Genomic DNA, 25,523 nt, shown 5'->3' on the forward strand with positions numbered 1-25,523 from the left:
TCTACAGCCCCTAGAGTGGCAGCACTTTCTTGTCCTCTTGATCTCATTGTCACCTCCTCGGGGGTCTTCACCAGGAAGTCCAAGCAGGTCCCTGGACCCACAGTCATGTTTGTTCCTGCATAAGACTTCATGACTTGTTAATATTTACATGTTTCATATCCAGACAGTTTCTAAGCCCTCTATGGACAAGGGCCATGTCTGCTTTGCTCCCCACTGGGCAGGGGCTGGCACATGATAGGCATTCATATCAGGGCCATTTGCTGAGATCTGTGAATGGCTGAATGGAGGCTGGCATGCAGCTCAGCTCAGGTTGGTCCTTTCCTTTAGGAGACAGAGCCAACCTCTCTGTTGTGTTTCATGCCCCTTTAGAGCCACAACGTTTTGGAGATTGAAGAGATCTTGGAGGGCTTCTCTCTCACATTTCCACCGTTCAGGCTCCATCTCCCATCCTCCTGCATTTCAGTACAGCTCAGGCCCAGCCTTGGGTTCAGGGGGTCTTTTGCTGTCCGTCTCGGCTTGTCAGGGGATGCACCCATGTTGCTTTCCTCCCATGTCCTTTGGGAGTGGGATTATGGTGCAGTGGCTTACGGTGTCTGGAGCCAGACTGCAGGGGTCTGAATCCTGGCTTACTAGTGGTGTGACCTTGGACAAGGTACTTAATCTCTGTGTACCTTGGTTTCCTCACATGTCACGTGGGGTTAATAAGCACATGCAGCTGTGACAGTGATTCAGCGAGTAAATGTATTGAAGGCATTATCATGAAGATAGTCAATATGTGCTGGCCATCTGCCTGTCTCCCCTCTACTTTCTCATGATTTCCACGCACTATAGTCCTTCTAGGCTCTTCCCAGCACCCACATAGAATAGTCAGCTACTCTCTACAGTCCCTTTAGCTTATTCCCTTCTCACTCTTACTTTCTCTTTTTCCCCTTTTTTCTAATTCAGTGTTGTTGTTTTTATAACCTTTTGGGGGTCACAGGCTCTTTTCAGAATTTAAAGAAGAATACCTATGGGCTGTTGCCTTAGAAAAACCCAGTATTTGTACAATTACCCAAAATGAGCAATTCAAGTGTCCACAGATGGCTTGGAATCTCTCTGCGGCCCCCTGGATAGAACTCCCATTACAAGCAGCTGCGTTTCTGTTGTCTTCTTTGGTGCTGTGGGCCAAAGGTATTCCACCCAGAGAACTAGAACTGACCCTTCATGGATATTTAGGAAACCTCAGAATACACCTAGAAAAGTCGCTTTCAGAAGATGAAATCATGATACCTTTTCTATATGTATCCAACCGCATTATACTGAACTGGCATATGCATAAAGTGATTATTTATATCTTATAATACAAGTTGTGATTGCTACTCATTTGGGACATATGGGAATGCCAGGCTAGTGTCAGGGAGGACAAATTTGAATTAAATATACATGTGTGTGTGTGTATGTAAGCCCAGTTCCTTCTCAAGTTGTACAGTAATAAGACATGATGTGTGTGTGCCAGTGGTGATAATAACAGCCAACTGTTTTCTAGATAGAAGTCCTTTTGGACGTAGTTTTATACTTGTGTGTAAAGTATAAAGAAATTATTGTAAAGTAAAATAAGCATTTATCATGGCTGTATTAATTACCAGTGTACAAAAAGTGCTGCAGAAATAGTCTAGATAACAGTGTTTCTTGGAGGGGGTTAAATGTTCCTTCAGCAAAAGTGTTCACTTTCTAAATTGGTTAGTAAACTGTTTTATAGATACCAAGGTATACTTAATGCTAGTCATGGATTAGAGGGTCAAAACTGATAAGCTTGAAAAATTAAAAGACAAAAACAAATAAGGAAATCATGATGTTTTATCGTGGTGATTGTTTCTGGACTAGGCCCTTGCAGAACAAACACGTGCTCCCTGACCCCCTGGGCTGACCGCATTGTGCAGCCTGGTAGGTGATGGAGACCTCGGCCACACTGACCCAAAAGTAGTGCCTGTGAAGGATTGCTCAAAGGTTCCATGTGCCCAGGGCTTAGGAATGCTCCATCTTAAACGGTATTTTTTAAATTGTATTTTCTTCAGGATTAAAATCACCAACTGAACCTTCCAGGGAGATCAACTGAGTGGAAATAATCTTCAGTAACTGCTAATGGGAGCTGGATTTAAAACCGTCAACTTAAAATAAAAAAGCTTATGTCTCCTGAATTGTTACCCAGCCGGGTAAATTGTTTTTTACTGTGGAATTATGTGCACTTAAATCCTGGTGTATGCATGCGGTCAGCACTGCTTTTCTTTTAAGTGGGCTTGTTTATTTAAAAGACTCGAAAATGAGAAGTTGTTTTCTTACTCAGTTGGGGTTTATTGTAAAACTCAATGCCAGAAAAAGAAAAAAGTACTGTTTTTGTGCTGCGAGTGTGTGAAGTGTGTCCTTTCCAGAGAAAGGACAGTCATGGTGTTTTTTTCTCTCTGCCCCAAAGAAGGAAAGCTCTAAGGACCAGCAGGAGGCTTTGTGGGGGATCTGGGGTTATGAACGCTAATCACGCACTGACCAATGGCTTCAAACACAGGAATGCCCAGTATATGTTTTTACTCTTATTCCTTTGCAGTAATTCAAATACTACTAAAATGAAACAAGTAGCTGGAGAGCAAAGTGGGAATTGGTTCGTGTTGGTAGATGATACTTGTTGTTAACAGGGTCAGTTTGATAGCCGTGTCAGAGCTGTTGTTTTGCCCTGCTCTGTGCCATGAAGCGTCATGAGTGAAGGTCACGCTCCGACTGCTACGGGTAGTCCCAGTAGCATCGAAGCAGCTGAGCAGGTCTTAAGATCCCATGTGGCACATCCAGCCAACAGCCCAGGCAGACCCTCCCCTGGAGACTGAGCCTTGTCTTGGTCTGCAAATGAGGAGGGAGTGGGATCCAGAGAGACAACATGACTTGCCTAAGAGCACACAGTTGATCTGTGACAGGGATACACGATTTTCTTACAAAAGTGAGACTATACCACACCAAAAAATCTTAGAAAATTATCCTAATCCACCACAGTTTATATTTTTATTTTTTATTATTTTTATTATTTTTCGAGACAGTCTCCCTCTGTTGCCCAGGCTGGAGTCCAGTGGCACAATCATGACTCACTGCAACTTTCTATTCACAGGCTCAGGCGATCCTCCTGCCTCTGCCTCTCAAGTAGCTGGGACTACCTGTAGGCGCCACCACGCCCAACTAACTTTTGTATTTTTTGTAGAGCTGATGTTTCATCATGTTGCCCAGGCTGGTCTCAAATTCCTGAGCTCAAGCCATCTGCCTGCCAGTGCCTCCCAAAGTGCTGGGATTGCAGGCGAGAGCCACCATGCCCGACCAGTTTATTATTATTTTTTTAACTGTGATTTAAATCCTTTTAAGTGCAGCCCAGTTATCCTCTCAGGAATTTTCCAGACTTCCCACCCCCTCAGGTTTTGCTCACTTATTGTTTGTTTCATTCTTCTTTGCACTTTTGAGAAATGTAGTAACTGAGAGAAATATTAATCGCCCCTCCTCCTATTTTTGCAGCCAGTTGTTTTTTCACTGAACGCTCTGAAGGTGCTCTGTTTTCATTGTTATGGTGAACCTGGGCCATGGAGTTATCAGGAGATGACAGTAGGTTAGGGCTTAGAGTTTATTCTTAGAGTTCTCTGACAATGGAAAGCTATTCGGAGCCAGGTTGACACAACTGAACAAACTTGCACTGTTAATGTCAGGGCGATGACCACCTGGAGACAAATAGGGAGGCCCTTTGTTCTCCTAGTGGCTAAAACATTATAGGAATGAGAAGGAATAACCTTTATGAACCCTAGAGTGCACTGCCTGGACAAATAGGAACAACCTAGACAAGAGGATGGGGTCTCTGCCATCCAGACCGGAGTGTAGTGGTGCAGTCATAGCGCACTGCAGAGTCAAACCCCTGCGCCCAAGTGATCCTCCCACCTCAGCCTCCTGAGTAGCTGGGACCCAGGCTGTAAGCCACCGCACCTGGCATGATTCATTTTTTACACTTAAATTTTCTATTAAAAATATGCCAAGCATACAAACAAGCATAGAAAATAATATTTTGAACATCTGTATACCCACCAGTCAGCCTCATTAACATCTTTTTGATATTTTCTGTTTCTAGCCTACCTGGAGGCCACTGTTATGAATTGGGTGTGTATCACTCTTGAAGTTCTAAATTTAACTCTTCCGGGACTCCCTCAATGCAAGGGCCTGCGTTTAATGGGACAGGATCGGTATCTTGCAGCAGTAAAATCATAGTTTTGGAACTGTCGTGAGACCACTATAATGATTTGAAATGTGTCAGTGAGATCGGTCTGCAGAGAGCTGAGGTGTTTCAGACCCTAGATTCATGACTAGATGGCAATTTCCCAAGGTATGAGAAAGTATGGTGGCCACTGAAGGTCACTCATCAAGGTAAACCTCAGACAGACAGTTTCAAGAAAAATGTATGGTTTAGGAGCAGTGCTTTTCAAACTTTTTTTATTGTAATCCAACTTAACAAGTAAATTTTCCACTGTGACCCTGGACACATACATCCCCCCTGGCCACACACACACGTACACACACACACACACACACACACACACACAGCACATACTTCTGAATGAACATTCTTAATGAAATGATTATTATTATACTTAATTATTTTTGTCAGCTGCTCTGCAATAAAGTCTATTTTGTTTTATTGTTTGTACAAAAGCTGTTTTGTTCCAGTAGAGTTCACATGCCATTGGTAAATAGGCACCCACAGTTTACAAAAATGAACCAAACAAAACCTGGGTTAGCGAACCGTTTCTTGTTTCGTGGAGCAAAAATTTCTAAAAGGTATATTTGGTTTAACTCTGCTGAGTGGTTTTATAAAAAGCTTTTCTCCACGACTGACCTCAGCTTAAAGATCTATGCCACAACTTACTGACAATGAATCCCATGTAAGACTAAGCAGAATTCACAACTCTTCTGGGGTTCAGGTTATTCTATCATGAGACTTCTCCTTAAAGCTCTTAACCGTCTTCAGCCATTGCTTTAAGGCAGCCTGACTAGATTAAGTAAACAGAACTTGAACACAGTGACTGAACTATACTTTATAAATTCATGATTGTGAAGTCACAAAAGCAACCTTTCCAAATAAAACTGAGCGTAAGTCAAACTGCCAAGCGAAAAAGAGCAGCTATGGGGCTCTCAACTCTCCCTTTTGTCATAGTTTATCTCTGTACAATGCCAGATGAGGAATAAAGTGATGTGACTATTGCTTTATACTCATTAAATCTCATTCATTTTTGTGGGACCATACTGCCATCCTCCTCACCTGAGGTGCCCGATAATGATCACCTTAGCAGGGGGTTATAAGGCACCTATGTTCAAAAGAAGTTTGTAGAATTGGACTCAGAAAGGTATAGCTTGCCCTCCAGGGAAGCAAAGGAGAAGATTATATTTAATGCTTATTAAACAAACAGTTGTTGGAGACTATGAGCTACATTGATTCCAATAGCCCAAAATACTTGAGTCAGCTTGCTCCAAAATGTTACCAGCCAGCCATTTTAAACATTAATGAGGCGGCTGGTTTCTAAAATCTGGAAGAAGGAGGAGGTTTTGTTTAAGCCAACTGTTTCACAGAAGAGGAAATACAGTTCTACCTCAGGAAATTTAAATAAGACTGCTAAATAACCGGGAAAGAACATCTCCTGTGGATTAGAGGGCAAAGAAGAATTCAGTTGATTTTATACCAAATAACAAACGTGACAGCTGTGCTTTCTTGCATATGTATTTGTGTCTGTGATAGTGTATAATTTCTAGAAAAGCAGTTATCAGGCATTTGGGTCTTAAAATTTTCCACTTTTAAAAATCATCGAGAACAAAGAACTCTTCTGTTGGCTGGATCTATTAATTTTTACTGTTTTAAAAATTGAAACTAAGAAATTTAAAAATATTTATTGATTCATTAAAAACTATTATATATTAACATAAAATATTTTTATTTAAAACATTGTTTTCAAAAAAGTTATTGAGAAGAGTATTACTGTTTTATATTACTGCAAATCTATTTAATATTTGGTTTAATAAATGGCACCTAGATTGTCATTATCTGTTTCTCCATATACTCTATTGTGCTATGTTGTTTTGGTTGAAGTGTGTAAAGAGAAGTTAGTTCACACAAATAAGTAATTGGAAAAGAGAGAACCTCATAGTCCCCTTAAAAGGATCTCAGGGATTCCCAGGGATCCTTGGGGCACACTTTGAGAGCCACTGCCCTGAAAAGTAGTTTGGAAGACTATGTTAAGTGTGGCTGTCCAGGAGTGGTGAGATTATTCATGATCCGGTTTTTTTTTTTTAATTTTATTAGTATTTATTTTTTACAAGAAGATGGATTGCTTGTGCAAACTAAAAATGAGAAAGAAAGAAAGAACATACGTTGAGGGAAGATTATGGAGGCCCTGGAAAAACCCAGGCAGAGGAGTTTACACTTGGGAGACCAAGGAGCCACTGTGATTTCTTAAATGGGAAAGTGCTAAGAACTGTGTTTGGGAGTAAGTGGATTAGAATGGAAGGAGAGAAGGGGAGATGCCACTTCAGAGGAGTGGTGTGGTGGGCCAGACCTCAGGTGTCAGTGGAAATGGAGAGAACGGGACAAACTCCAAAGACTTTGAAGGCAAAATGACCTGAGACCTGAATATAGGGAATAGAGGAGAGTGCAGAGTCAAAGACAACAGTTTTCAAATTAAAACATTTGAAGAGTGTTTCTTCCCTTCTATCCAACTTTGGGGCCTGGTTCTGTTGCTCAGGTTGGAGTCCAGTGGTGCAGCCTCGACCCTCCTGAGCTCAAGCGATTCTCCCGCTTGAGTAGCTGGGACTGCAGGTGTGGATCACCTCTTTCTATCCAACTTCAACTTTTTCTGAATGTTACCCTGATTAAACTAATTGAAGTCTTGTGTTTTCCAGAATTGGCCAGCCTGTTCAAGGACTTAGGAGAAAGTCAACACACTTCCCAACTTGAATTGGTCCTAGCCGCTCCCAGAAGAACGGGCGGGTTGGTCCCTATGCCACCCTTGGAGAGCTACTCGCCGCCCACTTTGCCGTGAAGGGCTGTACGGTTCCCGTGCGCGCCGGAGCCTGCTGTGGCACCTTATGCACTCCACCACCCCCATCAGCTCCCTCTTCTCCTTCACCAGCCCTGCAGTGAAGAGACTGCTAGGCTGGAAGCAAGGAGATGAAGAGGAAAAGTGGGCAGAGAAGGCTGTGGACTCTCTAGTGAAGAAGTTAAAGAAGAAGAAAGGAGCCATGGACGAGCTGGAGAGGGCGCTCAGCTGCCCGGGGCAGCCCAGCAAGTGCGTCACGATTCCCCGCTCCCTGGACGGGCGGCTGCAGGTGTCCCACCGCAAGGGCCTGCCCCACGTGATTTACTGCCGCGTGTGGCGCTGGCCGGATCTGCAGTCCCACCACGAGCTGAAGCCACTGGAGTGCTGTGAGTTCCCATTTGGCTCCAAGCAGAAAGAGGTGTGCATTAACCCTTACCACTACCGCCGGGTGGAGACTCCAGGTGGGTCGTCTTTACCATGTCGAGGTTTATTTTCAGAGTGAAGGGCGTGTGCCCCACTGATGGAGAATGACGGGGTACCAGCAAACAGGGACCTGTCCCAAAAGAGAGAGAGAGGAGAGGGAGGTTCAGTTTTGAGGGACTGGTCCACATTTTTGTTTCCTGGAATGAGGCAGATGTCCAATCAAAGAAAGAAGGTTCCCATGAAACCATATTCCTGCCTGGAATGCCACAGGAACATTCAATCCAAAGAGAGTCGCAGTAAAACCCTGTTATAGCCAGTGTGAAGGAATGAAGGTAAACTAGCCAGAAAAATCTAGAAAGAAGATACTTCCATTTGATTTCATTATGCTTGTAAGCTTTGTGTGATTTTGAAAATAAGGCAGATGACTAATCAAAGAGAGAAAACTCCCATAAAAGTTTTATTTTGAGGTATCTTGGACAAGTTGACATAATCTTTTACCAGTTCTTGGGGTCCTGAAAGGTTTTTAAAATGGCCTTGATAATGATGAGCTGTAAAAATTAAACATCATCCTCCCCCCTCAAAAAACTGGACTGAACTGTACTAAACTGAACTAAGGTGAGGTTTTTGGCTGCTACTTTGTTCAAGTTCAGGTAAGTAGAAGGTATTTTGTATGTAGGTCTGAAAACAGTCAGTGAAAGAGTTGCTGGAAATCATTCCAGGCAGTTATTTTGAAAAATGGTTTTAAATACAGATAGGTATCACTTAATGATGGAAATACATTCTGAGAAATGCATCAGTAGGTCATTTCTTTCTTGTGTGAACACGCTGGAGTGTACTTACACAAACCTAGATGGGATAGCCTGCTACACCGTTAGGCTGTATGGTGGAGCGTGTTGTTCCTAGGCTACTAACCTGCACAGCATGCTACTGTACTGAATACTGTAGGCAATCCTGACCACAATGGTACTGAATGTATGTGAACAGGTCTAAACATACAGTATCATAATCTTAGGGACCACTGTCTTATATGTGGTCCCTCAACAAAATCGTTATTACACAGTGCATGACTGTATAGGAAAGTACCTTTCTAAAACCCTTCACACCCCTGTATGTGCGTGTGTGTGTGTGTGTGTGTATATTATATATATATGTGTATATTTTTATATATATATCTGACTATCTGTATTTCCCCCTTCTCTTGGAGAAGCCAGGTGTTTATCTTTGTTCCTTCACACTGGCTGTAACAGGGTTTCACTGTCATTCTCTGATTGTTTCTGTGGCATTCCACACACGAACACAGTTTTACGAGAGCTTTCTCTCTTTGGCCATCTGCCTCATCCCAGGAAACCAAAGCACTGACACATTAGCTCATGGAAATTGCCCATGTCCAATGAAGAGATGGTCCCGTCTACATAGGCAGGTTCAGTTAACCTTAAAACAGTATCCAATAAGTGACTCATGCCCAGCCTACCTCCGTCTAGCTAAGTGATCTTTCCAGCTCCCAGAACTTAAGGAAGTCATCTACCTGTGTGTGGATGCCTCCCACAGCCCGTTCAGGGACTGAGGCCCTGGCTGAGAAGGTATTAGAAGGTTCCACATGCTTGGCAAATCTGATGTGTTTCCCCTAAATCCTGGAACGAGTTGCTTTCCTCCCTTCTTCCCTGCTTCATTTTGACTCTCTTCGTTTACTTTAAAAAAAAAAAAAAAGTCAATAATGTCTATGCTTATAATAAAATGACTTGATTCCATTTTGTGTTTCAAAGATTTGAATTACATTAAGCATCCAAAATATGCCCAAATGGAAAAATGTTCATTAAAAAATCATTTCTCTCTTCCTGAATAATGTAGTTGTAAAATGTAACAACTTGTAAGAATTATCTTGTAAAATGTACCTGGTTTTCCTTTTGAATATTCAAAAGCCTAGTTTTAAAGAACTGTGGCCGGGCGCGGTGGCTCAAGCCTGTAATCCCAGCACTTTGGGAGGCCGAGACGGGCGGATCACGAGGTCAGGAGATCGAGACCATCCTGGCTAACACAGTGAAACCCCGTCTCTACTAAAAATACAAAAAACTAGCCGGGCGAGGTGGCGGGCGCCTGTAGTCCCAGCTACTAGGGAGGCTGAGGCAGGAGAATGGCGTAAACCCGGGAGGCGGAGCTTGCAGTGAGCTGAGATCCGGCCACTGCACTCCAGTCCGGGCGACAGAGCGAGACTCCGCCTCAAAAAAAAAAAAAAAAGTGCAGTGGCGCAATCTCTGCTCACTGCAACCGCTGCCTCCCAGGTTCAAGCGACTCTCCTGCCTCCACCTCCTGAGTAGCTGGGACTACAGGCATGTGCCACCTTGCCCAGCTAATTTGTATTTTCAGTAGAGACGGGGTTTCACCATGTTGACCAGGATGGTCTCCATCTCTTGACCTCGTGATCCGCCTGCCTCGGCCTCCCAAGGTGCTGGGATTACAGGTGTGAGCCACCACACCTGGCCCTTAGTTTTTCCTGTTCTGTAAGATTTTTTTAGGAATGATGGTGTGAATGTTTTACATATGGTAAATAGATTTCATTTTATCATAATTTAGCTGTGAATTTCCAGAAGGAAAGATGGGTGTAAAGATTATATTAATTTAAGGTAATATTTAAGTTACAGAGGTTTTTCTTCCTCTTGTGATTTTTTTAATAGAAAAAGTAGATTTTATATCTAGTTAGCTAGCTATCCATATTTAAAGTAAATATTTTAAGAATAATAAAAATGTTAACATTAAACAAGTTTGCTGACTTCCTATTTGTCATAAAGCTGAAGTTTTGCCTTTGAAATCTCATTTTTTGGTCATCTATTGTAGATACATTGAAGGCTGTGTTCCCATTTTCTTTGCATCCACACATCCACTTCAATAATTGACTTCAGTGCTTTCTGAGTTATGTGTGGTGAGGGATCAGTTTTTATTTTTTTAATTTCCAGTCCTTCAAACGAATACTTTTTTATAGTACAGATAAATTATTAGGCAAATGAAATTTTAAAAAGACTTAGAAAATATAAGCCCAATTTAAAAAAGTATTTAAAGAAATATAAACTATAAACTGTGAAATTGCTGTGAAAAGTTTCTAAGCACTAATTTCTTCACAGACTGGTCCCCAGCAGTTGGCCAAGGGTCCCCAGTCCTCAGACCACACTTTACCTGGCATGGTTCTGGTGGAAGCCATGCAAGACTGTTGTGGTACATGATGATTTTACTCCATTAGGCCGGAGGTTATTTCAGTAGTGTAATTTCTTTTTTATATAAAATATTCATATTATGTCAAAACCACATGACTTTTTAAAAAAGACAAAAGTGTTTTTTTCCAGCTCTGCTTTGCACCCCCATGTGCCCTGTAACTCCTTCTGCTGTTTCCTCCTGGGTAACACTGAGATGTAAAGATAGCATGGTATTTAAAAGTGGCATAAGATAGGAATGAGTGTCTATAAGCGCACTGTCATATTTACAAGCAGCAGTTGTGTAGAAGTGGAATTAAGTAATTAGGGATAGCTGTGTTTTTGAGTGAACGTATTTAAAAATATGATCTGTGCACATTTAAGGCAACTGAGCCAGTCAGGTCCAGTAACAACCAGGATGAAACCATCAGTTTTCTTTGCAAGCATCCACTGGCTTTGATTTTACCCAGATGGTAAAAATATATTATCAAGATGGTTGTTATGATAAAGGAAATGTATCATTTATTTTCTCTGGGTGCCTCAGATCTACAGGTCATGAAGAAATAGAAGTCTCTCCATTCAGACGGATAGGAGGCATTATATTTTTATCAGTGTTAGGAATACACCGTAGATACTTTACATTAAAACTGAAGTCACAGAGATTACTCAAATTCTTCTTCATAAAAAAGTGAGTGTTTATTTGAACATTGTTAACGTTTTGATGAAGGGTCATTGACAAGCCACACGCATTTGCTGTATCAACTCCTCACTTCAGACTACTCATGAGGCACATAATCTTTTATTTCTTGCATAGTTGTGGAATATTAACACATTAAAGGAAATTTAATAGTTTATTATCCATGTCACTGTTTCATGGTGATGTTGAATGTTTGTTCTCTGGTGTCATAAGGCTGCATATGTATACAAATACTAGCTTGTAAAAGGGGGAGAAATTGTTTCTCTGCCACCCTCACTTGTAGCAATTTTAGTTTAAAACCTTTCATTGACCCTTTTGAGTTTATTTTCTGTCCATGTAACTGAAAATTACTGCTTGTTAAGAAGAGAGAGATGTATGATGTCAAAGGCAGATGGCAGACTTTGAGGTTAATGTCACTGTTATTGTTATTGTCTGTTTATTCCAAACATTTACCTTCTTTAAGACCTTATTTTTTAGAGCCGTTTTAGAACATTTACTTTTTGTGAGTTTTTCTTAATACTTGCCTATGACTGACAAATCAGTAGTGTGATTAGAACCAAGATCTGTCCTATTTATACCCAGAGACAAACTCTTTTAAACAATTATTGCTTAGTTCTTTTGTATTTCTTTCTATTATTGCTAAGAATTATGACAGGAACTCTAGATAATACATGCTTATATATCTATTTCCAAATTTGTGACCTTTAGATATCATTGACTCTCTAACATAAAAGATGAGGATTTCACTCACTTATTTATATTTATATATATGTATATATACACATACACATTTTTTTTTTTTTTTTTTGGAGACAGAGTCTCTCTCTGTCGCCCAGGCTGGAGTGCAGTGGTGCAATCTTGGCTCACTGCAAGCTCCGCCTCACGGGTTGATGCCATTCTCTTGCCTCAGACTCCCGAGTAGCTGGGACTACAGGCAACCACCACCACACCTGGCTAATTTTTTGTATTTTCAGTAGAGTCAGGGTTTCACCATGTTAGCTAGGACAGTCTCGATCTCCTGACCTTGTGATCTGCCCGCCTTGGCCTCCCAAAGTGCTGGGATTACAGGCATGAGCCACCGCGCCTGGCCTCGCTCGTATTTTAATCTTCTTCTTTCCTCCTCTTCTCAGTCCTTGATTTCTATATTTTAGTTCATAGTTTGTATTTGTTTTTGGTTATTCCAGTGGTTTCCATTGTGGAATTTGGGGATAAGAATTATTTGTCCTCAGAAGGGCATTGGTCCGTTGACTCTAGGAGCCAGGGTTGGAGTGGGAAGTTGAGGTCGGTTGATTCTCATTTCTTTGTAGGTGACTTTGTGGTGATCCTCTAGGAACTTTTGGAATATTCCAGTTATTAACCACAATGTTTGAAATTCAAGATGGAAAGACTAGGTCGGGATCTTATTTTCATTTATCGAGCTCTGCACACTCTGTGGCTCTTTTCAATATGAAGACATAGGTCCTTCGTAGCTCTTTGAAGCTTTCCTTTGTTATTTCTTAGACCACTTTCCCCTTGTGTGTTCTTTGCCTCTCTCTCTGGAACTTAACGTTGATTACAGATGGCTGTCCAACAACATTTTTGGAGTAGCTACTTTATACCAGGCATTGTAACCTAGGAGTCGGTAGGACGTGAGGGCCTGGGCAAAGCTTTCCCTTAAGAATTTGAATTTATTCTGAAATTTTGTATAGAATCAAAATCAAGAACTGTAACATTCTTTTTAAAAAATGAAATCCAAAAAAGCATAGTAAAATGAACAAACATCATTTATGTTTTCTTACTGCTGCTCTCTCTTTTTTTTTTTTTTTTTTTGAGACAGAGTTTTGCTGTTGTCACCCAGGCTGGAGTGCAATGGTATGATCTTGGCTCACTGCCACTTCCACCTCCCAGATTCAAGTGATTCTCCTGCCTCAGCCTCCTGAAGAGCTGGGATTGCAGGTTCCCGCCACCACACCTGGCTACTTGTTGTATTTTTAATAGAGACGGGGTTTCACCATGTTGGCCAGGCTGGTCTCAAACTCCTGAGCTCAGGTGATCTGGCCGCCTCGGCCTCCCAAAGTGCTGGGATTACAGGCGTGAGCCACTGTGCCCTGCTGCTGCTTATCTTTTACTTAGTCACTTTTATTGTTATTCACCATTTGTATTTTACTTAATAACTTTTAATTACTCACCTTGAAATCTTTCCATTAAGGACGCATAGAATGTTTTTATTTCAGCAGCGCTACTGAACCTGAAATTGTGTCTGGTCATCTAAATAATTCAGCATGATCTCTGGAGGAAAAACATTCTGGGCATCACTTAGGGTTTCATTGCAAGCAATAGAAACTGATTCTGCCTTGGGGGGAGAAAAGACTTATTTGGCAGAATTAAAGAAAGATGTAACCATCACATCGCCAGAAGGCCAGGTATTAGGGTAGCTCTGGTCATTCCCAAGGTAGGAATAAATAGCAGGTCTCTTTAGAGTGCTGACACTAGAAAGATCCTTCTGCAAGTATTTTTTGGGGACGATGACATTCTGCTTAAGATTCGGGTTACAAGGAGAAGACTGTTACCTTAGCTTCCTCACATGCTCGCTTCTTAGGTGGAGATGGGGACTGAATCAACAGTTTTATAATGAGCACAAAGACTAATGGGAGTAGTTCCCAAGGGGAAAAACAGCTCTATCATCAAAAAAATAGATAAGAACAGCAAGTATCCACTCTGTTGTATACTGATGAGCAATGTTCAATTCTAACTGTCCTGTTCCTTTCTGATCCTAGTGCTGCCTCCTGTGCTCGTGCCAAGACACAGTGAATATAACCCCCAGCTCAGCCTCCTGGCCAAGTTCCGCAGCGCCTCCCTGCACAGTGAGCCACTCATGCCACACAACGCCACCTATCCCGACTCTTTCCAGCAGCCTCCGTGCTCTGCACTCCCTCCCTCACCCAGCCACGCGTTCTCCCAGTCCCCGTGCACGGCCAGCTACCCTCATTCCCCAGGAAGTCCTTCTGAGCCAGAGAGTCCCTATCAACACTCAGGTCAGTAAGAACTATGGTCTGTGGGGAAATACGGGAAAATAAGCCCAACATGATGATTTGTGATGAGCAGTCACAGTGACAGTCATTGTAACTCATTCATATAGTGTAAACAGTTGACAAAGCAATCAGCCTTAAAATGATTAAGACTATACCCATTTTGAAGCAGTTACCCTGGAGATACAACATATTTTTGCTCTAGTTTTAGTTCTAATGCTCTGGGAAGCTCTCAGAAACTGAATGGATTTGAATAGTATCCCTGGGAATTTCCAAGGAATTTTTTTTTTTAAGGCAGTAGAAATAAGATTAAAAGACTTCTGTAATCCAAGCAGAAGACTTGGCCTGAGGACAAGCAACATGGAAGATCAATGCTAGGCCTTAACCTTGGTTGCCTCTTTCAACAATCAAAGGAAGTTTTTGCCTAAAACGTATGCCTGCATCCTTTGAATGAGGCAGAAAGTGAAGCCCCTGCTCCAGCCAGTGCATTCTCCCTTTCTGCCATGTAAAGCCATGTGAAGAGCTTAAATACAGAGCTCTTCAGTTTGCTGAATTGAGAAAGCATATGGAAGGGAAAGGGAGCCTCTAGCATGCTGTCATAATTGCATTTGCTACCATACCTGTAACGTGGATCTAAGTTGAGATAATGAATAAAAGATACATAGGCACCTCATGAGTGTGAGAGAAATACTATGCGGAACTGGCAAGTTCCTAAAGGCATGCATAAATACATTTGGTGCCAGATGTTACAGTCTGTTGCCAGATGTTACGGTCTGCCTCATTCATTTATTCCTACAATCATTTACTTAATGGATATTTATTAAACTCTTACTATATGCAAGTATTGCCTTCGGATTGCTGAAAGGGGAATTAAAAGGTTAATAAAAATTGTGCCTGTCCTCACAGAGCTTATACAATGTGGGAAGATAAGGAGGGAATTGCTTCTTCCCTTCTGAGTTACTTAGTTCCTTTTGCCCCTCAGCAAGTTACGTGAGTGTCTACTATTACATTTATTGCACTGTATTATATAATTCCTGTGTATCTATTTTCCCCATTAAACAGTGAGCCTTCTTTTTTCTATGTCCAGCACAGAGCCTGAAATGCAGTGGTTGCTCATCAGTTGCTTATTGAATAAATAAATTACTACACAGGTGTTTATTTATTTTTATTTATTTATTTATTTTTGAGATGGGGTCTTGCTCTGTCACCCAGGTTGGAGTGCAGTGGCATGATCCTGGCTCACTGCAGTCTCCGCCTCGCAGGTTCAAGCAATTCTCCCACCTCAGTCTCCCTAGTGGCTGGGATTACAGGGGCGGCACCACCATGCCCAACTAATTTTTGCATTTTTAGTAGATGCAAATTTTGCATTTTTAGTAAGTTTCACCGTGTTGGCCAGGCTGGTCTCGAACTCCTGACCTCAGGTGATTTGCCTGTCTTGGCCTCCCAAAGTGCTAGGATTACAGGCATGAGCCACTGCACCCGGCCCACACAGCCATTAGAACATGGACGTGGAGCTCCAGACCATAGGCACAGGTTTTATTGACTCAGTAAGTGATGACTGAGCACCTGCGAAGTGCCTGGCACTGGGCCAGTGCTAGAGGTGCAGTGATGATCAAGACAATGTAGTCGTCCCCTCTTATATGAGGTTTCAGTTACCTGAGGTCAGTTGCAGCCTGAAAATACTGAATGGAAAATTCCAGAAATAAACAATTCATAAATTTTAAATTGTGTGTGGGGATGAAACCTCGTGCCATCCTATCCAGGTTCTGAATCATCCCTTTGCCCAGTGTATCCATGTTGTAGACGCTATCCACCTGTGAGTCAATTAGTAGCTGTCTCTGTGATCAGATCAACTGTTGAGGCATCGCAGTGCTTATGTTCAGGTCACTCTGATTTAGTAGTGACCACGAAGTACAAGACTAGTGATGCTGGCATATTTTTCTAATTGTTTTACTTTATTATTAGTTATTGTTCCTAATCTCTTACTGCGTTTAATAAATTAAACTTTATCACAGGTATGTACAGGAAAAAACGTAGTATATGTGGTACTCTGTACTAGCCACACTTCAGGTATCCCCTGGGGGTCTCAGACTGTGTCTCTGGTGGAGAAGGGGGACTACTGTGGTCTCTAGCCTTCAGGAGGCAGTAGCTGTTGAGAGCCATCACATACAGGTAGCCTGTAGCAGTCCAGGCAAGTGATTATAAGGACTTGAACTAAAACAGGGATGTGGGGTTGGAAAGAGGGCAGTGAATTGGAGGAGGGGGTCTAGCAGGACTTACTGTAGGGTGAAGGCAGAGATGCTGGAGGGTAGCTTGAGAGTCATTCACTCAGTGTGGGAGCAGGTGGTTGAAGTTTTGCAAGTGGCTGAGTTCACTGAGAAAGAAGAAATACAACAGAAAGAGAAGTCATTTGAGGACAGAGCCTTGGTTAAGGAACAGGAGGATAATTGTATTGCAAAATATATATTTACCTAACACACCTCTATGCTACAAAGACTTCCTGTGCTGACTTTGAATTCCTGCCCTGATTACTCTGACAGATTGATGTTCTTTTTCCTCTTCCCACCCACGCAGGACAGACCCCAACAATGATGCAGAAGCTGGTTAGTTTCTCACCGAAGGCATAGCCCTTTTCACTTCAAAGAAAATAATTCTTGTCTGAATGATTAACAGCAAAATGCCAACCTGAGTAACAGACCCACAGATAAACAAGCATAAAAGGAACCTTGGCAATTTACTGGTTCAGCCTCTAAATTTTTAAAAAACTCTATTGAGGTATAATTCACATACCATACAACCACCCATTTCAAGTGTACAGGTCAATGGCTTTTCATATGTTATTTTTTTTCAAGTAGTGGTGAATTAGATCTAACACAAAATTTATTTAACCTTTTTTTTTTGAGATGGAGTTTTGCTCTTGTTGCCCAGGCTGGAGTGCAGTGGCGCAATCTCGGCTCACTGCAACCTCTGCCTCCCAGGTACAAACCATTCTCCTGTCTCAGCCTTCCAAGTACCTCAGATTGATTACAGGCATGTGCCACCATACCTGGCTAATTTTTTTTGTATTTAGTGGAGACGGGGTTTCACCATGTTAGGCTGGTCATGAACTCCTGACCTCAGGTGATCCACCCACCTTGGCCTCCCAAAGTGCTGGGATTACAGGTGTGCTCCACTGCGCCCAGCCCATTTTAACCATTTTTTAAGAGTAAAATCTGGCTGGGTGCAGTGGCTCATGCCTGTAATCCCAGCATTTTGGGAGGCTTAGGCAGGCGGATCACTTGAGGTCAGCAGTTCGAGACCAGCCTCGCCAACCCATGTTGAAACCCTGTCTCTACTAAAAATACAAAAGTTAACTGGGCATGGTGGTGCACCTCTGTAATTCTAGCTGCTCAGGAGACTGAGGCACGAGAATCGCTGGAATCCCGGAGTTGGAGGCTGCAGTGAGCTGAGATTGTGCCACTGCACTGTAGCCTGGGTGAGGACTATTAAAAAAAAAAAAAGTACAATCTGATGGCATTAGGTGCATTAATAATATTGTGCAACCATCACCGCATCTATTTTCAAAAATTTTTCATCACCCCAAACAGAAACTCCATACTGATTAAGCAATAGCTCCCCATTTCCCTACTTCCCCAGCCCCTGGTAAGCGCTAATCTACTTTCTGTCTCACTGAATTTGCCTATTGCAGGTACCTCATATACTAGATTCATACAATATTTGCCCCTTTGTGTCTGTCTTATTTCACTTAGCCAAGTGTTTTCACAGTGTTCGTGTTGTGGCATGTATCGGTAGTTCATCTTTGTGACTGAATGATGTCTCATTGTATGGCTATGCCACATTTTAAAAAATCAGTTCATTAGCTGTTGGATATTTGGATTGTTCCCACCTTTTGGCTCTAGTAAATAACACACTGCTTTCAATTCCTTCGGGTATATACCTAGGAGTGGAAGTGCTACATTATATGGTAATTCTATTTTCAGTCCCCCTTTTTAAATTTTATTTTATTTTATTTTATTTATTTATTTTTTTTTTTGAGACGGAGTCTTGCTCTGCCACCCAGGCTGGAGTGCAGTGGCCGGATCTCAGCTCACTGCAAGCTCCGCCTTCCGGGTTTATGTCATTCTCCTGCCTCAGCCTCCCGAGTAGCTGGGACTACAGGCGCCCGCCTCGTCGCCCGGCTAGTTTTTTGTGTTTTTAAGTAGAGACGGGGTTTCACCGTATTAGCCAGGATGGTCTCGATCTCCTGACCTCGTGATCTCTCGGCCTCCCAAAGTGCTGGGATTACAGGCTTGAGCCACCGCGCCTGGCCCCCCTTTTTTTAATTTTAATTTTTTAGAGACAGGGCCTTGCTGTTACCCAGGCTGGAGTATGGTAGCACAGTCATAGCTCACTGTAACTTCAAACTCCTGGGTTCAAGTGATCCTCCTACCTCAGCCTCTGAGTAGCTAAGATTACAGGTGCACACCACCATGCCCAGCTAATTTTTAATTTTTTTTGTCGGATGGGGTCTCATCATGTTGCACAGGCTCGTCTCAAACCCCTGGACTCAGGTGATCCTCCCACTTCAGCCTCCCAAAATGCTAAGATTACAGGTGTGAGCCACTGTGCTCAGTCTGTTCTGCCCCTTGAGTAAATAGACGTATTTAGTCAAAGACCTACAAAAAGACCATCTTGCCTTATAACTTTTTTACCAGAGTCATAGGAGTCATAGTCCATTTTCTCAGAAGGAAATACCTTGTCCATGGTTTCCTAGTATGGTCCATGAACCCTGCATTAGAATTGCCATCGGGGCATGTTAAAATGTACATGGCTACATTTAACCACTGACCTATTGAATCAGAATTGCTAAGGATGGGGCTAGGAATCTGCATTTTTAGCGAGCTCTACTGGCAATTTTTTTGTACACCTAAGTGTGAGAACTACTTGTGTGGACAATTAGATACAACAAAGGCAGATCGATCCAACCTTTTATGCTGTTGTATTCTACCACGGATGTAACAAGACCATTCTGAACTAACATTAGACGTGCCTACTGAAGGAATCGGTTGTTTTGTGCTGAGGCCCTCCATAAAGAGTTTTCCCTGTGCCTCATGAGTTTTTACTGTGTTACAAATTATTTTCCATGGAATGCATCCCATTTGCCTAACCGTGATCACTGTCCAGTCACAGAACTGACATTTGGGTAGAAGGGCCCTTCTCAGTGTGCCTTGGGTACAAGGTTATAATTACATTTCAGCTGTTCTGTGTTTTGGGGGCATATCCTGAAGTATCTCAGGGATAGAGCGTCCCCGTGGCCATTGTACAATTCGTGATAACATAGAAGCTGAAAATTAAGCTCACTTCAAAGAAGGTTTAGCTTTCTCTGTGTTTTGCAAGCTAGATCACAGACTGTTCTGCTATGAGAAAAGCTAGGAGAACAGGTCCTGCATGTGAAAGTCTTGCCCTGAAGTCATTAGAACTCAGTGATAACTCAAAAGTCGGAGGGAAAATGAACTGACCCTTTAGTGAGGCTCTCAGAACAACCAGTTTCTTCTGTAGAGCACTCACAATGCCACTTCAGAAGAGCCTTGTTATGTTCATATGGTCTCTCTGTAGGAGTAGCGCTGTCCACCAAGCTCAGGAGTTTAATAGCAAAAGATGTCGGATCCAGCAGTCTTTGTGTGGTTTATCGATTTGACAATTCCTTTGTTCTACTGCTTTCTTTTAGTTGACACACCACCCCTGCCTTATCATGCCACAGAAGCCTCTGAGACCCAGAGTGGCCAACCTGTAGATGCCACAGCTGATAGACATTTAGTGCTATCGATACCAAATGGAGGTAAATTGCAGATGAACAGTGAAATGTAGCTATTTTCCAAAAGTATTTCCTATTACCCCCAAACAAAGCAATTCAAAAAACAGAACCAGAAATGTACTGGCCTGCTGTTTTGCATGTGTTTTAAGAGGCAAATGGGATGGCTTTGCATTTTTACTTTGACATTCCTCGGTACCATAGAATTAATGTTTTATCATCCTCATTACTAGAATAAGTTAATTTTTATTTTAACTTAGCATTTAGAAGTTTGTAGTCCTTGATGTTAAGTATGGAGTTGGGAACTCAAGAAGTTAGGGATTTTATTCTATTTGTGTTTTTACCATATGTTTATAGTGGTGTCTTTCATTAGGCCGGAGAGGTACTCTTAGAAATATACATAAATGAGGTTTTTACAAAATTTTATTTGCATCTTATAATAGTCTAGATAAGTGTTGCTTGACTTTAATGTTCTTATAAACCATGTTGTGATCTTGCATAAATGCAGATTTTGATTCTGTAGATCTTAGGGTGGGGTCCAAGAATCTGCATTGTTAAGCTTCCATGTAATGCAGAGGCTACTGTTCCATGAGCCAGATCTTGAGTAGAGAGGTTCTAAAGAAGTGTACCATTTGAAATACTCCAAGTGAATATTTTATAAACTAAGATCCTTTTGTAAAAGAAATAATAACCCCCGAATTTATCTATTTCATAAATTTATATTTAGTGCCTATAGGAACACACTCTAGATGCAAGGATGACAAGGATGTTCAAGGAAGACAAAGATAATATAATCAATAGAAAGGCAGAGAAAGGGTGTGGGTGGCAAAGAAGAGGAACTCTGAGCTTTGGTTACAGAAAAGTGACTTAACTTTTATGTTGGGTGTGAAAACATTCATGGGTTTCCTGATGACATATCCAGCTCTCTTTAAATGTTTTTTTTTTTTTTTTTTCCCCGTGCATAAGTAGATGTCCACAAAGCAGAATGTGAGCCCCTCTATGTGGAACCTTTTTTTTTCCTTAAATAATTTAATGTCCTATTCAGCATTATTGATTTGCTCTTTATCATAGTCAAACGATTATTTTCCATCTCTAGTTTGTTAGAAAATGATACTGTTTGCCACAGGGTTTCAAGTGGGCACAGTAATGGCAACACGCCATCTTTCACATGTTTCTGAAAGAAGAGGTGACCTGCCAGCTTCCTTTGAGCTGTGCTTGCTTTAGGGCCGACAGTTTTTTTATGTTCATCTCTTCATGTCATGTTTTCCCTGGTCCCTTCATGACCAATACACATGTTTATAAATGCTCTAGCCATGGAAGATGAACAAGGACCATGGACTCTACATCTCAGGTGTGCTAGTGAAAGGAGCCAGCCCCAAGCAGCTCCCATGAGAGCTACAGGTTCTGAAAGATTGCAGAGTGGCATGCTTGGTCTTGCAGCCGACTTTCTGGTGAAAAGTGTTAACTAAGTTTCCTGGTGGAATCACGAACTACACAGCCCAGGTATGACAGTCGCCATGCGCTCTCTGGTTTGTTTTCTTCCAGACTTTCGGCCAGTTTGTTACGAGGAACCCCAGCACTGGTGCTCGGTCGCCTACTACGAACTGAACAACCGAGTTGGGGAGACATTCCAGGCTTCCTCCCGAAGTGTGCTCATAGATGGGTTCACCGACCCTTCAAATAACAGGAACAGATTCTGTCTTGGACTTCTTTCTAATGTAAACAGAAACTCAACGATAGAAAATACCAGGAGACATATAGGAAAGGGTAAGAGCAAAGATGCCATTCCTTTAGTCGTCTAGCCAAAATGTAGATGGTCATGTGTGTAGAAGTGCACATGACCACCCTCACATATTGGTCATGTGCCCCTGTGGAAGGACCCCAGGGCTGGTGAGCTCTGAGATAGCTCTGACATTTCCACTGGGGAAAGCACATGGGTCACCAGGATCTTAGTCTCTGCCTCTAACGTCATCATGCCACCTTCTAGGGGTGGCATGGACTGGGGATTGTGAAGATAAGCAAGATGATAGATATGAAGAAAGCTAGGTGAAATTATTGAATAGAAGTATTATGCATTATTTTTCATTTGCCTAAAATGTGCAAACTAGGATCATTTCTGAAGAACAGGAATTCTGACTAGATGATTATTTGTATCAGGTAAAGTTCCCTTTGGAGACTTAGCAGCTGGGTAGTTAGAAGGAATGACTGATGTATGTCTGGAAGCCTTCGGCATGTGATTGGGGCTCTCCTGTGTGCAGGTGCACAGCAGCTGATGAGGTACAAGTCATACTGGTCTCTGTTCTGACCTGTGATGCTTTTGAAGCCCATCTCATTGGTCTGAGTGATGGTAGCAAATCCCAGCTGAGTGTGTGGTCTGGCTGCGGATCTTTAAATTCTTTTCTATTATATTGGAATAGTTGGTATCTTCAGGTGATAGCATGGAGTCACAGATGTCAAGAACCTTCTTCAGTCATTTGACCTTTTCTCTCTCCATCCAGCACTTAAACCACCTTGGGAAGGGAGCCTGAGCCTTTTCTTTGAAATTTCCAGGGGAGATTCATTGTTCCATTTGGTGGTGCATTCTAATATTCTTCCTAACATGCCTTCAAAATGTCTCCTGCTGGAGTAAACCTAAAAGCCATTGTTTAGAAGCAGGCTGAAATCATTCATTGATGTTGACTGTTAATGGAGACAGTTACTTTATGTTTATTTATATTCCGTCTCCATAGTGGCTTTGAGGCAACTTACGAGAAACCACTGCAGTGAAATGATATATGAAAAATAGAAAATCAGAAGCACAGGGTTGAGGGGAGGGGAGAAGAATCCAGATGTTCCAGATATGTCATCCATAAGGGTTAACATTGTTAACCAAACTAAGCAGGGTTGGGCCTGGTTAGTACTTGAATGGGCGAAGGCCTGACCTCGTGGGAATGCAGCCCAATAGGTCTCAGCCTTATTTTACCTAACCCCTGTTCAAGATGGAGTTGCTGTGGTTCAGACGTCTCTGACACAGAGAGCTGGAGAAGGTGGTGGTGATTTTGCTCTAGATTTCCTGACAGGGAGAGAAGAAATGAACACCTCACTCTGGAATGTAATTTTTATCCCAAAGTGGGAAAATAACCATACCTCAAAGGAAATAGTCTTTGAATTAATTCCTAAACAAGTTTTTTGAGCATGGCTTTACTTTCAAATGATTCTTAGAAGAACCTTCAGTGAACTCTGAAGGCAAAATATTAACGCATAACGTTGTGAAGCAGTTTGCTGAGGAGCTTTGCAGATTGGTGTGTGTCTTCAGTTTCCGCTGGTACCGGTGGATCCAAAGACAGGATTCAAATATTAAAGGAGTGCTGAATGTGTTCTAGAAGCCTGTCTGCAAGTCGCTTCTTCAAGGTGCTCCTGCTGAGGACATGGAGAGTCTATGGTAGTCTGTTTCGTTGCGGTAAAGGAATATCTGAGACTGGGTAATTTATAAAGAAAAGAGGCTGGGCATGGTGGCTCGTGCCTGTAATCCCAGCCCTTTGGGAGGCGGAGGTGGGCAGATCACAGGAGTTCGAGACCAGCCTGCCCAACATGGTGAAACCCCGTCTCTACTAAAAATACAAAATTAGCCAGGTGTGGTGGCGCATGCCTGTAATCCCAGCTGCTAAGAGGCTGAGTCAGGAGAATTGCTTGAACCTGCGAGGCGGAGGTTGCAGTGAGCTGAGATCGTGCCATTGCACTCCAGCCTGGGCAACAAGAGCAAAACTCCATCTCAAAAAAATAAACGAGAAAAGAAAAGAGGTTTATCTGGCCCATGGGTCTGCAGGCTGTACTGCAGCACATGTGCTGGCATGTACTTCTGGGGAGGGCTTTAGGAAGCTTCTAATTGTTGTGTAAGGCAAAGTAAAACACACAGTAAAAAATTACTTCCCCAGCAGCAAGTAATCCAGGAAGTCTGGGCATTGTCTTTTTTCCACTGTTGCATCCCTAGTGTCCAGTCTGGCTGAGAGTTGGTGCTCAGTAAAGTTATTTGTGAGATGAATGCATATCACTAAAATCTAACGTCTGCTAATTAACTCCACAGAGCAAGTTAACTCATTTGCTAGCCTAGGAATGCATTTTGCAGCTCACTTATTCAGGCTGGTGCTCCTGGAAGCCATGCTGCTCAGAACCCAGATAACCCATGGCAGCATCTGAGAGAGATGCTGTGTGTCACCTGGGAAGAGACAGAGAGAGAAGGGAGGGAGGTGCTGAGCTCTTTTTAACAAACCGATCTGGCAGGAACTAATAGAGTGAAAATTCACTCATTACCTCAGGGAGGGCACCAAGCGTATCATGAGAGATCTTTCTGAGTGACCCAGACACCTCCCTTCAAGCCCCACCTCCAATACTGAGAATCAGATTTTGATGTCAGATTTGGAGGAGTCAGATATCCCAATTATATCAGTAGCTCTTATGTTGTTGACTGAGAGCTCATCTTTAGGGTTAAGAAGCCACATGAGCAAGAGCCGGGACTGATGACCTGTTCCACAAACCAGAGCACCTGATAGTGCTCCCCTCGATGCAAGGGTACGCACTGTCATGTGCTCCGAAGGCAAAGTTGCAGTTTTCTCAGAGCTGCTTAGGAATTGCTCCAATGTGGAAAAACAAAAAAAATGTTTTTTTAGACATGCCACAAGCCTTGCCATAAAGCATGGTGGAAAAAAGTGTTGGCTTGGGAGATTTTAAAGCAAGGGCAGTCGGTCTTCTGTGACATCACAGGATTCTCTCTCAGATGCTGCCATGGGTTATCTGGGTTCTGAGCAACATGGCTTCCAGGAGCACCAGCCTGAATAAGTGAGCTGCAAAAAGCATTCCTAGGCTAGCAAATGAGTTAACTTGCTCTGTGGAGTTAATTAGCAGACGTTAGATTTTAGTGATATGCATTCATCTCACAAATACTTACTGAGCACCAACTCTCAGCCAGACTGGACACTAGGGATGCAACAGTGGAAAAAAGACAATGCCCAGACTTCCTGGATTACTTGCTGCTGGGGAAAGACAGACACGAAATACAGCATATAGTATGTCCAGTAGGAAAACACAAAGCAGGGGAAGAGAATGGAGACTTTAAACCAGCGTAACCAGGGAAGGCCTTCCTGAAAAAGTGACGTTTGAGCAGATGTTACCAGAAAGGTGTCCCGATCCAGACCCCAAGAGAAGATTCTTGGAACTCACACAAGAAAGAATTTGGGGTGAGTCCATAGAGTAAACTGAAAGCAAGTTTATCAGAGAAGTAAAGAAGCAAAAGAACAGCTACTCCACAGGCAGAGCAGCGGCACGGGCTGCTCGACTGATACTATAGTTATTTCTTGATTATATGCTAAA

At 42.4% G+C, this 25,523-nt stretch overlaps 1 protein-coding gene and 1 long non-coding RNA gene across 6 annotated transcripts in view; one reads left to right on the forward strand and one right to left on the reverse strand.

Moving 5' to 3' along the window:
- SMAD9 (SMAD family member 9) overlaps positions 1-25,523 on the forward strand; it is a 75,921-nt gene that overhangs the window by 31,282 nt on the left and 19,116 nt on the right. For 2 of the 5 annotated variants that reach the window (XM_033235108.1, XM_033235139.1), the window contains exons 1-4: positions 6,846-7,537; positions 14,135-14,392; positions 20,094-20,204; positions 21,723-21,944. In XM_033235108.1, coding sequence (XP_033090999.1) covers positions 7,126-7,537; positions 14,135-14,392; positions 20,094-20,204; positions 21,723-21,944 — 1,003 coding nt within the window. In that variant the 5' untranslated portion in view covers positions 6,846-7,125. Of the gene's footprint in view, positions 1-6,845; positions 7,538-14,134; positions 14,393-20,093; positions 20,205-21,722; positions 21,945-25,523 lie in introns of those variants that run through there. The other 3 variants (XM_033235119.1, XM_033235133.1, XM_033235127.1) reach the window with 3 other exon arrangements.
- LOC117097332 lies at positions 7,327-25,387 on the reverse strand. Its single transcript, XR_004442923.1, has 3 exons — positions 24,734-25,387; positions 16,667-16,760; positions 7,327-7,629 (listed from the first exon to the last, which is right to left on the reverse strand). It is a non-coding gene; the product is annotated as an uncharacterized LOC117097332 (long non-coding RNA).

Source organism: Trachypithecus francoisi, unplaced genomic scaffold (genome assembly GCF_009764315.1).
Source record: "Trachypithecus francoisi isolate TF-2019V2 unplaced genomic scaffold, Tfra_2.0 Contig01461, whole genome shotgun sequence".
NCBI lineage: Eukaryota > Metazoa > Chordata > Mammalia > Primates > Cercopithecidae > Trachypithecus > Trachypithecus francoisi.